The following is a 13,164-nucleotide window of genomic DNA, read 5'->3' as shown; positions in this document are numbered from 1 at the left end:
GACATGGTGAGGACTGCTTAGTACAGATGTGCACCGACGGGATGGATGGCGGTCGGCATTTCTTCAAATACCCACGTGCATGGGTAATACTCGGTTGTTTCATTTCTTTATCTTCATTGAGACACCTTACATGAAATTTGTTTTGCAGTCTTCCGATGCTCCAGAAAACTGTTGTTTTACTAGGTGGGTCGATCCTGCACCAATTGATTCAGTTCAGGAGTTCATCGAGTACCTCCAGATAAAGATCTTTGATCTAGAATGCAAGGTGAACCATTACGATGAAGTGAGCGAGGCTAACAAAGACGACGAAGATGATGATAGTAGCAATGCGGCCACTTCACAGGATGACCCATGCACTATTTCTTACTGCAACTGCCCTTGTCACAGGAAAAAGAGCCCTACGCCTCCACCACCACCGCCTGCACCACCTGCAATGGGTGGATACTGCGGAGAAGGCTCAACGTAGTTTGCTGTGTGGGGGTACGGCTACTAGAACTACCCTACTGCTAGTGACATGCTACATCGTCGTGTTTGTTGTGTTTTCTTAAATTACCTAAGGCATGTTAGGTTAGTTCAGAATCTGTTTACCGTAGTTTGCAACGGATTCTGCCATGCCACTGCATGTGTGATATGTGTTTCATTACCATCGTATTTATGTAATGCGTTTCTTAGTTCTTATTTCTTACCATTATATTAATTAAATGTGTGCTTTTTAGTATTCTAGTGACATGAAAAGCTCCGAAAATATTAAGGACAAGTTCAAAGGTTTCATAGAAACCCGGCTAAAACTGCAAATTAATGGTAAAAGTTACAACACACAGAGTCAAGCTCTCAACTGAAAACATAAACAACTAATTGCAGTGGCATGTGCACGCGACAAGATAATTTCTTGTTGCATCTAAACCTACCATGTCTTTTGGAATGTAAAATACCGGGATTATATGGTACTACTCTACTGAGTGCACCGAGGATATTTGCCCTTCCTAATTGCTTCGGGCCCGGCTTCCTTTGCACGGCGTGCCCTCTCTCGCTTTCTCTCCCTGTCAGCTTCACGTTCCGCCGCCGCCTTACGATCGACCTCCTCCATCCTCTTGCGGATCTCTTCTTCCGCTTTCTTGCGCTTCTCGTCTTGCTATTCCTCGTGCTTCATTCGGCGCCAACATTCTGCAGCCCACCTTGCTTGTTGTTCCACAAAGTCATTTGCCTGCTGCGACTGCACGGTGTCGAACCACTGCATAAAATCACAAAGAGGCGGAGGAGACTTTGTCCAACAAAAGTTAGAATCATAACTCAATGTTAGGTCACAAAGAAAAATAGCGTCTATTGACCTGCTACCTTGGCCCGGTCTTTGCCGTATCGTTTAGGTGGATCATATTCGTAGTTCTCACACATAAAGAATCTCATGCCGTAGTCATCTCCTAAAACCTCAGATTGCATGAACTTGCATAACGAACCGCAGAAGCACATTGGCACATCAATTCCTTCAGGTACGGTGGCTTCACACTTGCTCCACGGAATGTAGGTTGATCCTGACGAAGACATTGGCGCTATAGTGTGGTGCGCCAAATGACGAACAATGATTTCAATAATGCACCTATCGTATACCAAATCGATGCGTGAAAATATAGGAGGGGATAGAGGATATCTTGCTCTTGCAAATACGCGGTTCCAATCGGAGTTTCTAAGGCCCAATTTCTCTATTCGGATGGTTTGGCGAGTGGGAGTTGAGAAACTAACCGAGAAGATGGTGAAAGAATGGATGGAACCTCGGGGAAGAAAGAGAGGGATGTATAAATATTTATGCTCGGCGCCAAGATCTATGGCGCCGAGCTCGGTATAAGCCACGATATTTTTAGATTTTGGTATTGTAGTATTTTCGTTGTCATTTGGTAATTAATGTCTAATTATAGATTAATTAGGCTTAAAAGATTCATCAGTTAAATTATTTATTTAGTTATTTTTTAACTACATTTAATGTTATATACATGTGTCCGAAGATTTTGATGTGATAAGTACGGTAGAAATTTTTTTAAAAACTAAACATGACCGCCTCTCTCCACTCCTCGCCAAGTCAAAGTCCAAGCAGCTGGCCCTCACACCAACCACGCAGCCGGCCCTCGAATCATCCCGCGTCCTCCCCAGATGCCAACGTCAATCCCAACAGACAACAGCAACAGCAGGAAGACTGGAAGAGAAAACAGTTTATACAAAATGTATCATGGCTCGCCAGCAGCCGTGTCTTTTTCCTTTCTTATCTTGATGGCGTTTTGATCGGTGAGCCCATGCATCCTTGAGGACACATGTCTGTTCACCAACAGTTTATACAAAATATATCATGGCTCTGCTGTAATCAAGAAATACTAGCAGTAGATGCAAGCAGCAGTGCCTGTTGATGCAAAGAATTTGGTTCTGATGGGTTTCACTTGATTTCTTCGAAGTTTTGAAGAAAGAATACACTGTAATTACATACACCCGCAGCATACAACAAGAGCCCCCCTACATTTCACCGTTTCTTCGGATTTTCGACACTAGAATTCAAAAGCTAGGAGCATCGAGGAGAAGCATCGACCAAATGCAATGCAATCCTCCTCCAAATCGAATGAGAATGAAAGAACCAAGAAACATGTTCTTGCGCGTTCCTCTTTCTAATTAAACAGAAGCGTGGCTGATTGGTCATGATCGGTTGGTTGATCAGTGGATCGAGCGAGCTACCTTGGTTGATTGGTCATGACCAGCATGATCACCATCGATCTCTGCTAGTGCTGGCTGCTGCTATTGTCGACGCGGGAGGACCAGGAGGAGGGCGCGGCTTCCCATGGCGTCATGTCCATGGGGTAGCTGCCGAGCACCCTGAGGAAGGAGGTGAACTCCTGGATCTCGGCGAGCGCGTTCTGCGCGCGGACGTCGGCCATGGAGGCCTGGAAGTCGATGTAGAACATGTACTCGAAGTGCTTGGCGGTGCCGACGTTGGCGTCGTCGACGAGGCGGATGGGGCGGTGGCGGTGCGGGCGGCTCTCGATCTTGGTGAGCGAGATGTCGCGGAAGGCGAAGGCGGAGAGCACCTTGAAGAGGATGGAGGTGCCGTCGGCGTCGTGCGCGAAGACGATGCTGGTCTTGAAGGGCCTGTCGGTGCGCGGGATGATGGGCTCCCGCGCGAGCATGACGAAGCGGGTGACGTTGCCGGCGTCGTCCTGGATGCCGTCGGCGAGCACCTGGAGGCCGTAGAGCTCGGCGGCGCGGGCGGAGGCGATGGCGGCGGTGTCGCGGAGCCCGGCCGCGGCGATGTGCTCGGCGGCGCCGGCGGTGTCGTCGAAGGCCTCGCGGGCGACGTTGAGGCCCATGGCGTTGAGCGTGAGCTCGCACTGCGCGAGCGCCTGCGGGTGGGAGATGACGCGCGTGAGCAGCTCCCGGCGCACCCCGGGGAGCGCGAGCAGGCAGTGGTGGACGGGGAGCTGGATCTCGCCGACGATGTGGAGGCGGTGGCGGAGGAGGAGGTCGTAGTTGCGGTGGATGCTGCCGCCGAGCGAGTTCTCGACGGGGAGCACGGCGCGGTCGGCGATCCAGAGCTCGACGGCCTGGAAGGCGACCTCGAACTGGTCGCAGGGGATGGCGTCGCAGCCCGGGTAGGCCTTGGCGGCCGCCGCCTCGCTGTAGGCGCCCGGGACGCCCTGGTACGCCACGCGCAGCTGCGACCCGTGCATCGGCGCCGGGGACAGGTCGCTGATGCTCAGCGGCCGGGGCAGGTTGGAGACGGGCACCAGATCTAGCTCCGCCGGGGCCGGGGCCGGGGCCGGCGCCGGCGCCGCCTCCAGCGCGGGCGGCGGCTTCTGCCCGTTCACCCGCGGCGCCGGCTGCCTGCCGCCGCTGGCGGCGTCGGGGCTGGTGCCGCCGCCGCCGCCGGAGTTGCTGGCGAAGCGGGCGGCGGCGCGGCACGGCTGGGCCTGCAGGCGCGCGGATCTGCAGCCGCCCCCGGCTCCGGCGGGACGGAGCTGGTGGTGGCGCGGCCCGGCGAAGAAGGCGTCTAGCACGGCGGGCGCGGCCTCCATCGCGGCGCCGGATGGATTCGCCGGGCGATTTCGTTCCCCGTGCTTCGGGGCGCTTTTTTATTCCCCCCCCCCCCCCCCCCACTCGGTTGCTCTGGTCTGGAGAGTGGTAGGTGGGTGGGTGGGGTGTGGTGGTGGGTGGCGGTGGCGAGAGGGAGAGGCAGCCTCAGCCGGTGAGCCCCTTCAGCTCAGCTCAGCTCAGCTTGGGAAGAGGAGGGGCTCTCCAACTCCAAGCTAGCTAGAGACGAGGGGCTCGCGCGGGCGCGGGGTTTATACGGTCGGTCGGGCTCGGGACGCGCGCGTGTGTGGTGGGCGGCGCGCGGCCGCGGCGGACCCTTTGCCTTGTCGTTGCGTTGCGTCTGGCTGCGCCGCGACGGCGACCACGGCGGCGAGGTGACGGGTGTGGTGTGACGCCGCCGGCGGGTGGTGGGGGGCGGGCGGATCCCGAAGCCAAACGCAACGCCGTGGAGGCTGGAAGCCGCCGTTCCGCTCCTCCGACCCAGATTCCCACCGTGGGCGGCGCCGCGAATGTACTGCGGCTACGGGTAAATTAGTCGCAGAGGTAGCAGCGAAAAGTTTAACTTTGGTTCGACTTGGACGGAGACTTCGACGGCGCATGCGCATCCCGTTCCGTTCAACCGTCTCTATTTTGAACCCGTTTGGGATAGTTTTTACCGGTTTCGGCTTCATCTATTTTACGCAAATTAAGATACTGTTATAAACTAAAATAAATATAAACTAGAAATCTGATGAAGTCACTTTTTAAAAAAATTATCAGCTTTGGGTTTATGAGGTGAAGCCCTTTCACGAGAGTCATTCCAACCCAGAGGCGAAGCTACATGAGGTGAAGCACCCTCATGTTTTCTCTAGTTTCGCAAATCCAACCGACGCACGTTCTTTCACATACGAACCATTCGACATCACGGTTTCATTTTTTTTGAAGCAAATTCGGGGGGGGGGGGGGGGGGGGTTCCCCACCTACTTCATTGATTTGAAATGGATCGTTTGGTTATAAAATACTCCTGGCATACCAGGGAGAGATTACAGGTGAGTGAGGGAATTAGATTTTGGAGAGAAAGAAGTCCCGCCACCGTTCAACATGTAGTTTGTCAGTAGGGTAACGATGTTTCCACGCTTCACAATCTTGAGCAACGCGGCGAATAGTCACAGTGGGCGGTTGATTTGCCCTGTCGAAGATGAGAGCATTCCGTGCTTTCCAAATGTGCCAAAGAGTAAGCAGAATCATGTCGATGTGGACCTGATCAGGAAGAGGAGCACTGACGCCGAACAGCCAGGGTGTCCGAGGAGTAAGCCCAACAGTGTCAATGAGCAAGCGGTCCCATACAGCCCAAGCTCTGGGGCAACGAAGGAAGAGGTGATCGTCCGTTTCTAGTTCATTGGCGCAGTGCTCGCACATGGAATCCTCCAGGGCACGGATGCCACGGTAGTGGAGGTGAGCTCTGGTGTTCAGTCGGCCATAGTAGAGCAGCCAGCCGAAGAACTTGACCTTGACTGGAAGCTTGGTGTTCCAAATCCGCATTGCGTCGAGTTCGTTGGCGTCGTCAGAGTGGAGGATAGAGTATGCTCCACTTGAGGTGAAAGGAGCGTTAACTGGGTGAATCATCAAGCGCCGGTCAGCCGAGCCAGTGACAGTGACTTGGGCAATACAGTCAGTTAGAATCTGGAATTCAGCAGCGGCAGCGTTCGTCAGGCGAGCGTGTAGGTTGCCACGCAGGGAGGTCTGGAGAATCTCTAAGACTGTAACATGGGGAGCAATAGTGTGAGAAGAGGGAAGGGAAGGTGTCAGAGAGTGGAGCGCCCATAATCCAAGTGTCAAGCCAAAAGGCAGTGCTGTTGCCGTCACCAAGCCTGACCATTGTCTGTTGTCGGAAAATATTCAGACAATGGGAAACGAGTTTGCCAATATAAGAGTCAGAGGGGTGGGAGAGGAGTGCAGCGCCATATTGATCGTGAAGCCAAGTTTTCCAAGGGAGAGTGATGGGGTCATGGAGCAGGCTGGTAAACTTCATGAGTAGGCATTTGTTTTGGTCTTCAATCCATTTGATCCCTAACCCTCCAGCCTCTTTAGCCTTGCAGGCTTGGTCCCAGGCGATGAGACATTGAGCTCCATTGCAGGTGTCCTCACCGGTCCAGAGGAAGACCCGACGCTTTGATTCAAGAATCTCGCAAAGTTTCTTGGGGAGGGCAAGCGATGACATGTAGTATACCGGGAGACTGTTGAGGACAGCGCGCACTAGAGTTAGACGGCCACCAGTGCTTAATAATCTGGCCTTCCAGCCAGCGAGGTAGCGATCGAAGATGTTGATGAGTGGTTGGTAGTCTGCTAGACGGAGTTTGTAGGGGGAGAGGGGCAAGCCGAGGTATGTTTGGGGGAAACATGCCTGAGGGCAGCCAAGGATGGCAGCAGCAGTAGAGTCATCCACGTTCATAGGCACGAAGGTGGATTTGTGGAAGTTAATCTCCAGACCGGTTGCCAAAGCAAAGACATCCAGAATCCTTTTGAGCCGAACCATGGCAGCAGCTGTCCTTTCGGTGAATATCAAGGTGTCGTCCGCGTATTGCAGGACTGGGCAAGGCAGAGCGCTATTCGGAGGGTGGGACAAGGAGTCGACAACGCGTGTGCCTTCTTGATCAAGCGTTGCAGAACATCGGCCACAATAATGAACAAGTATGGAGAGATCGGATCGCCCTGCCGGAGCCCGCGTTTGCACGCCGTTCAGGAGCACAGATGTTTTTCCGGTGTGCAAAATAGTGCTAACCCAACGGCGCCAGCGAGCATCGAACCCTCGGGCACAAAGAATCAAGTCTAAGCTGCGCCAATCCACAGAATCAAACGCCTTCTTGAAGTCAAGTTTCAGAACCCCCGTCTGGCACTCGTCGTTTGTGGCAGCAGTTCAGGATGTCGGCCGCGAATACAAAGTTTTCAGAGATGCACCTGCGATGGATAAAGCCGGTTTGATTCAGACATCACGGTTTCATGAAGAGTACGCACCCATCGAGCTGACGACAAGCCGCTGGCGCTGACCATCTTGCTGGGGCGCCCCCATCCATTTCTCTTCACACGTCTCTCTCACGCGGCACACGGCTCGGTTGCTGCAACGTGCTACGTGGCAGGCGGCGCCGCACCTCCGTCCGCATGCCGCATCCGTCAACACCAACCCGTACAGGGACCTGACCGACATATCTCGTCATGCCTCCTTTTTTTCTTTTTATTGATTAGGCGAAAAGAAACGTATCATGCCTCGCTGGACGCACCACCCCCTGAACCTGGTTACATTTCACACATGTTGAAGACTAGTAGACTACTACCGCCTACCGGACCACCGCCCCAAAGGATGCACAAGGGCACCAACGCAAATGGACGGCCGCCGGGGAGGATTCATCCCATCTCACCCGTGTCAGAGCACCGCAGAGTACGAGTAGGAAGGAGGTAGAGCGGCCATGGTTCCAAGTGACAACATCACCGCTAGGCTAGCACTTGGATCTACAACCTTTTTGTACGTATATAGCTAAATGTGACATCCATGTCCACATTCGCTTGGCAAAAATCCAACACCCTTCCAGCTCTAAAGGGAGGCTACAAACCTTGCTGCTCACCATCTCCTGTAGCCACATCATGTATCTCTAGGCAAGGACAGGTCTCGTCCAGCTATCGAATTCAACAGGTAACAACTACACATCAGGGGAGCGACAGACATGCAGCTTATTATGTACACAGAACATCCACTTGTGCATGCTCCTTTATCTAAAGAAACACTGTGAGGTCATGTTTAGTACCCATTACATCGAATCTTCAAACACATGCATGAACATTTAATGTAATTGAAAAAAAGTAATTACACGGTTTAACTGTAAATGACGAGACAAATCTTTTAAACCTAATTAGTTCATGATTGGACATTAATTACCAAATATTCTGAAGTACACATACACACGCATCGCTACTGCCGTGCCACACCCTGCCTTTGCCAGCAGCAGTACAGTACAGTTCAGTTCCATTCCTTCTCCAGACAAATCAAGTACCAACACCCCCACCTTATCTTACACGGTTTTGCACACTGCAACAACAGCGTGGTGCCTCGGGGCAACCGGCTCGAAACATAAATGTCCCGAGGATAACATACAAGAACTCAGCAAGCACGGCATGCACATAGTTTTACATGTAGAGACGGGGATTCGCCAAGAGAACACCCAAGACCAATAGACAAGGCTAGGATGACCTGCTGCTCCAGCCTCGCCGACTGTCCCAAGTGTCAAGTAACGCCTTCCAACTAGTACACATAAGGTAGGATCCTCCAAGGCACGAGCTTGCAGTACTCTGCCCAGATCTCCTTGTACTTCTGCGAGCACCTGGCTTCGTCACGCCTTTCCCTCCAGATCAGTAGAATCAGCAGGTAGGTCGGGTAGAAGTACGGGATCACAGAACTGCAAACAGCGGATTCCGACATTGGCGATCACTAGCATCCAACTAAGAAGATGGAAGCAGAACAGAGATTCAAATGTCACCTGAATCCGCAGGGCAAGCTGAACGAAAGTGCTAACAGTAGATCTCCTAGATAATTGCAGTGTCTTGCGATGCCCCTGTAATTATTGGATACCTTAGAGCTTTGTAATTTTACGTTCACAACACAACTCAACAAACTTGATCTTTCTTTAAGGAAATGTCTGGGCTATCAAACATTTCAAAAAATATAATGACTGAATAAGCAAGATACACCACAAGAACAAATTGCTACATCTCTGAATCTTACGTAAACAGCATTTGGGACCACTAATATCTACCTCTAGAAAATTTGCTTTCACTCTCAACTTATCAGGATTAACTACACATTTAGATATGCCATCTAAAAGAAACCTGTGACGTATGGCTTTTAGTAATTTATACTCTATGAATAGGTTTTTAAGACAGTCTATAAATATTATGCGATTAACAAAGGGACATTGGGTTGCATGAATTCCACATGATGCATGTGCACTTACCAGTAGCCGGATGCAAGTAGCTTTCCCCCAACGACTTTGGGAGGTTTTCCCCATATAGGAGCTTTGGGGTCCTTCTTGAACATATGTTTTTGCTTGTTAGCTCCTCTGAACACTAGGTAGCTGTGTGCCGAATGGTATAGTGAACAAGGTTAGAATGCAAGGAATATGCATGTAGCCAATGTAGTGCAAAAAAAAGGTTCTGGAGAAAGAGCAAGAGTACCCAATAATGAAGATGCAGAAATTAGCTACAGCAGCTAAAAGTGACAGCTCCACTTCATTTCTCAAAAGCCACCAACCCTGACCAAAAGAAAAAAATATATAAATTGTTGATTAGTTAAATTCTCAACCTACTGTTTTAATGCAAGAGACATCAATGATCTTGCATGCACGAAACCTGACAATTGATAAACATTAATCAAATTGATGTTAGGGTACGATTGTCTGCCTAAGGTACTCAATATCTAGGATCACGGGTCAACATTTGCCATAAGAAGTGTAAACAAAGTATAAACCTGAATAGTGAAGGTGAAAGGAATGAAAACTAGATCACCAAACACCAGCATGAAACCCAGCCTTTCAGCAATAATGTCCCACCTGGATATAGCAATGAAAGAAATAAGAGGTCTCAACACTTTCGTTCAGGAATAGTAAGTTGATCATCTTTAATCTTCCCACAAGAGATCTCAACATATAATGTTCAGGATCATCGTTAATCTATTTACCACTGACCACATGTGATATACTTACGTTGAGGTCATGAATTCTTCATGGACGAAGTAATCTATAACATACCACTGCATGAACAAGTATAATTAATTTTACAAATAATGGGTTAGAAGATGGTCAATTAAGAAGATGGTGCTGTCCCATACCGCACAAAAGAACTGGTAGAGAATGACCGAAAGATTGACCGAACCAGCTAGATAGCTCTTCGCAAACAAAGAGAGGTTGATAAATAACCATGCCATCATTCCTGCCCTCACAAAAAAGAATCTGCAATGATTGAAAACATAATTATCATGAACAGTTTATTCACGTCCAGTTATTTGTGGCGTGGTGGTCTGGTGGATAAACAATACAGTATGCAGAGGAGAAAATAAGAGAGCTCATACAGAATGTCTAACCTCAGCATTCCGTTTCTCATCAGTATTATGGACTCTATATCTTAATAAACGAAATTAAATAGCTACGGAACTTGACTTTCAGCAGATCCCACACAACATCAATTCTTCCTCATTTTTAGTCACTAAGTAGCATAATAAACAATCACCAAGAATTCCATTTAAGTTGACTAGGTAGTCTCCATAGACTACATGTATAAAATCAATTCATGCAAGTATGACGTATGAGTTGACTACATTAAGGAACCTATGAATTAGTCAAAGGGTCAAACAGATTGTACATAAATCATAGGTGTATGTCAATCAACCAACAACAAAACTCGCTTGGCAATCTTGATCCTATTTCCAAATTCTGACACAGCAGCAAGTCATATGCTAGCAAAAATACAAGAAAGAAATTGCTAACATACTTGAGGTCAACTCCCATAAAATGAGGATTAAGCTGCACTCCCAACCACCTATTTAACAAAGTGATCAACACAACAGGTATCAGTGCTAACTAAAAGAGAACTGCAATCAAATACATCAAATAAGCCAGTCATATTTTTATATATTAGACACAACATAGGGTCTCCTAGAAGTTACCAATCTTCTATGAAGTTCCCACTAACATGTGGTTTCAAAGAAGAACTTTTGTGGCGGGACTTGGTGCCGGCAAAGTAGAGTCCAAAAGAGACCTGAAATTAAAGAGTGAGACACCAATCAAATAGCTTTCAGTCCTGAAAACATAACAAAACACTGCATGATGAAAATATGAATGATGCTGGCCACATTTTTGCCGGCATCTCTATCGTGACCAAACTTGCAGAAACCGGGAGGGAGGGGGGTGGAGCCAGAAAACATCAATGAGGGAGGCCAGCTTGTAGTTGATTGATCATTAGGGGGGTTAAGCTTTAATTTTTACAAATTTACACGGCGAAAATTGGTGTACATCTACTTTATGCATCTAGCCCCCTCGGCCTCTCCCTCCCTCTCTCTCACCACCTGTGGCGGAAAAGTCACACTCATGATCGAGGCCAATTGGGAAAATCTGTCACTCAGATTAACACTTCGCTTATCTTATAATTACTTAATTCTGAGTATGTAATAACCTAAATAAACATTGAGAGTTAAAGACCAGATCATTAAGTTGGAGGGTTGGACATTCAGATGGTCTGGAAGCTCCAATCGCTCAAATGTACAACGAGCGTAATGTGTCATCTAAAATCTTTGAATGTTTACTTTGCATAAGCGTGCAAGGTCCCCACTTCCCTTTTCCATTTTACACAAATGATGGCATCCACCCAAAATGTACATCAAGCAGTTAGAATCTTCATAAGCAGGTGCAGATGACATGGAAAGGTCCGATCGTCCAAGGTGGCACTTACAACGACACTAAAAATGAAGGTCGCGGATAGAAGCTCGAGTCCCCTGTCAGCCACAACCTGCAAGCAATGACAAACGATCCGTCGATAAATTGCTCACACCTAAGTCAACTCACAATTAGCATAAACCACACTAGAAATTCCACTATGCTCATCATCTGAATAGGACTTCCGTTCAGTCCTCGCTGAACCGGAGTATAAATAGCGCAGCAACTGAACAGTTGAACACTCGATGTGCAAGGCACCGGGACTGAACAAGGGCCTCACCGTGGGAGTCACCCACCCCACGTAGACGCCAAACGCGCAGAGCCCCAGCAGCAGCAGGAGCGAGAGCAAACCTGCGGTTTACGCACGCAAGCATCATTCAGCTGAGAAGAAGAACACCAAGCAATGCCGTTGGTTGCCAATAGGAGTTCAGGGATCGGCCGCGCGTGGCGATAAGCATGCCTACCATTGCAGCGGTAGTGGAGGCGGGAGGAGTCGGGGAGGACAGCGCCGGAAACGAGCTTCCCCGGGAGGATGGCTCCGGCGGCGGCGAGGTAGCCGAGGTAGGCGAAGAGCACCACCACCTGCACAGCACGGAGCGAGCACCACAAGCACACGGTGAGTGCCCGACGTGCAGCGACCGGAACCAGACCAGAGGAACGTCAGAGGCAAGAGATGAGGGACGAGGCACCCACCGCGCTACTGGAGGGCACCAGCGCGGGGAGCACGGCGGCGGCGGCGGCCTCCATTCTCCGTCGCGGCGGGGATCCGTGGTGGGTGGGGGGCGCCTGCACTATCAAGCGCGTGGTCCGCGTGGGACTTCGGTCGCTACCAGAACGGCAAGTTTTGGGCTCGACTCGGCCCAAATAAAACTTGGGGCTGCCATTCTTTTCTTCAGTTTACAATTTTTTTACTCTACTATTGCATGGTTTTCTTATAAAAAAATATATTATGGCATGCTTTGTCTTGTATACTTTTAATCTTAAGCCTCGTTTAGTTGCGCCTGTAAAGTTTTTGGAATGAAATCTTTACACATTTGAAGTATTAAACATAGACTAATTACAAAACTCGTCTGTAAACTACGAGACAAATTTATTAAAATTAATTAATCCATCATTAGCACATGTAGCAATTTAGTGTCTAAACATAGTCTAATTAGGCATTAGATTCACCCCACAATTTACAAGCAAACTATGCAATTTGTTATTTAATTTCATCTTAATTTAATGCTCCATACATGTAAAATTCCCTTTTAATGTGATAGTTTTAGAATTTTGAATTTTACAACTAAAGAAGACCTTAGTCTATTTATTATCGTCAGACATCACGTGCTTGCCAGATGGGAGTGCACGGAATCTGTGGAGACGAAACTGTCGATTGCTCTGACGTGAGCACAAACTAATACAATTTAGGGTTTTTATCGTATGGTCGTACCACTGCGAGCTGATGTATCACGTGATAGGGTTCGGAGCAGATCTAATTTATCCTTGTTTATATCGAGGTCCCCCATCTTATGTTGTAGTAGATACATATAGGGACACGATGATATGTCATTTGCACCTGTTACTACTGTCCATGGGGAAAAAACTGGCCTAGCTTTCAAAAAAGAAAAAGAAAAAAAATGGCCTCCAAGATCTAACCTAACAAAAG

At 49.0% G+C, this 13,164-nt stretch overlaps 2 protein-coding genes across 2 annotated transcripts; both read right to left on the bottom strand.

Moving 5' to 3' along the window:
* Positions 1-2,389: 2,389 nt before the first annotated feature.
* On the bottom strand, positions 2,390-4,282 carry LOC120659990 (arogenate dehydratase 1-like). The gene has a single exon (XM_039938304.1). It carries the CDS (start codon positions 4,044-4,046, stop codon positions 2,757-2,759), a length of 1,290 nt encoding a protein of 429 aa, XP_039794238.1. The 5' UTR covers positions 4,047-4,282; the 3' UTR covers positions 2,390-2,756.
* A 3,634-nt stretch (positions 4,283-7,916) lies between these two features.
* LOC120659991 (delta(14)-sterol reductase-like) lies at positions 7,917-12,364 on the bottom strand. Its single transcript, XM_039938305.1, has 13 exons — positions 12,210-12,364; positions 11,981-12,098; positions 11,797-11,867; positions 11,533-11,589; positions 10,751-10,842; positions 10,576-10,623; positions 9,917-10,037; positions 9,792-9,838; positions 9,557-9,638; positions 9,265-9,341; positions 9,045-9,164; positions 8,571-8,645; positions 7,917-8,489 (listed from the first exon to the last, which is right to left on the bottom strand). The coding sequence occupies exons 1-13, from the start codon at positions 12,261-12,263 to the stop codon at positions 8,336-8,338; spliced, it is 1,116 nt and encodes a 371-aa protein (XP_039794239.1). The 5' UTR covers positions 12,264-12,364; the 3' UTR covers positions 7,917-8,335.
* Between the last annotated feature and the right edge of the window lie 800 nt (positions 12,365-13,164).

The sequence above is a fragment of the Panicum virgatum genome, chromosome 2N (genome assembly GCF_016808335.1).
Source record: "Panicum virgatum strain AP13 chromosome 2N, P.virgatum_v5, whole genome shotgun sequence".
In the NCBI taxonomy this organism is placed as follows: domain Eukaryota; kingdom Viridiplantae; phylum Streptophyta; class Magnoliopsida; order Poales; family Poaceae; genus Panicum; species Panicum virgatum.
Note: the sequence above shows the minus strand (reverse complement) of the source record. Positions and strands in the feature narration are given on the sequence as shown.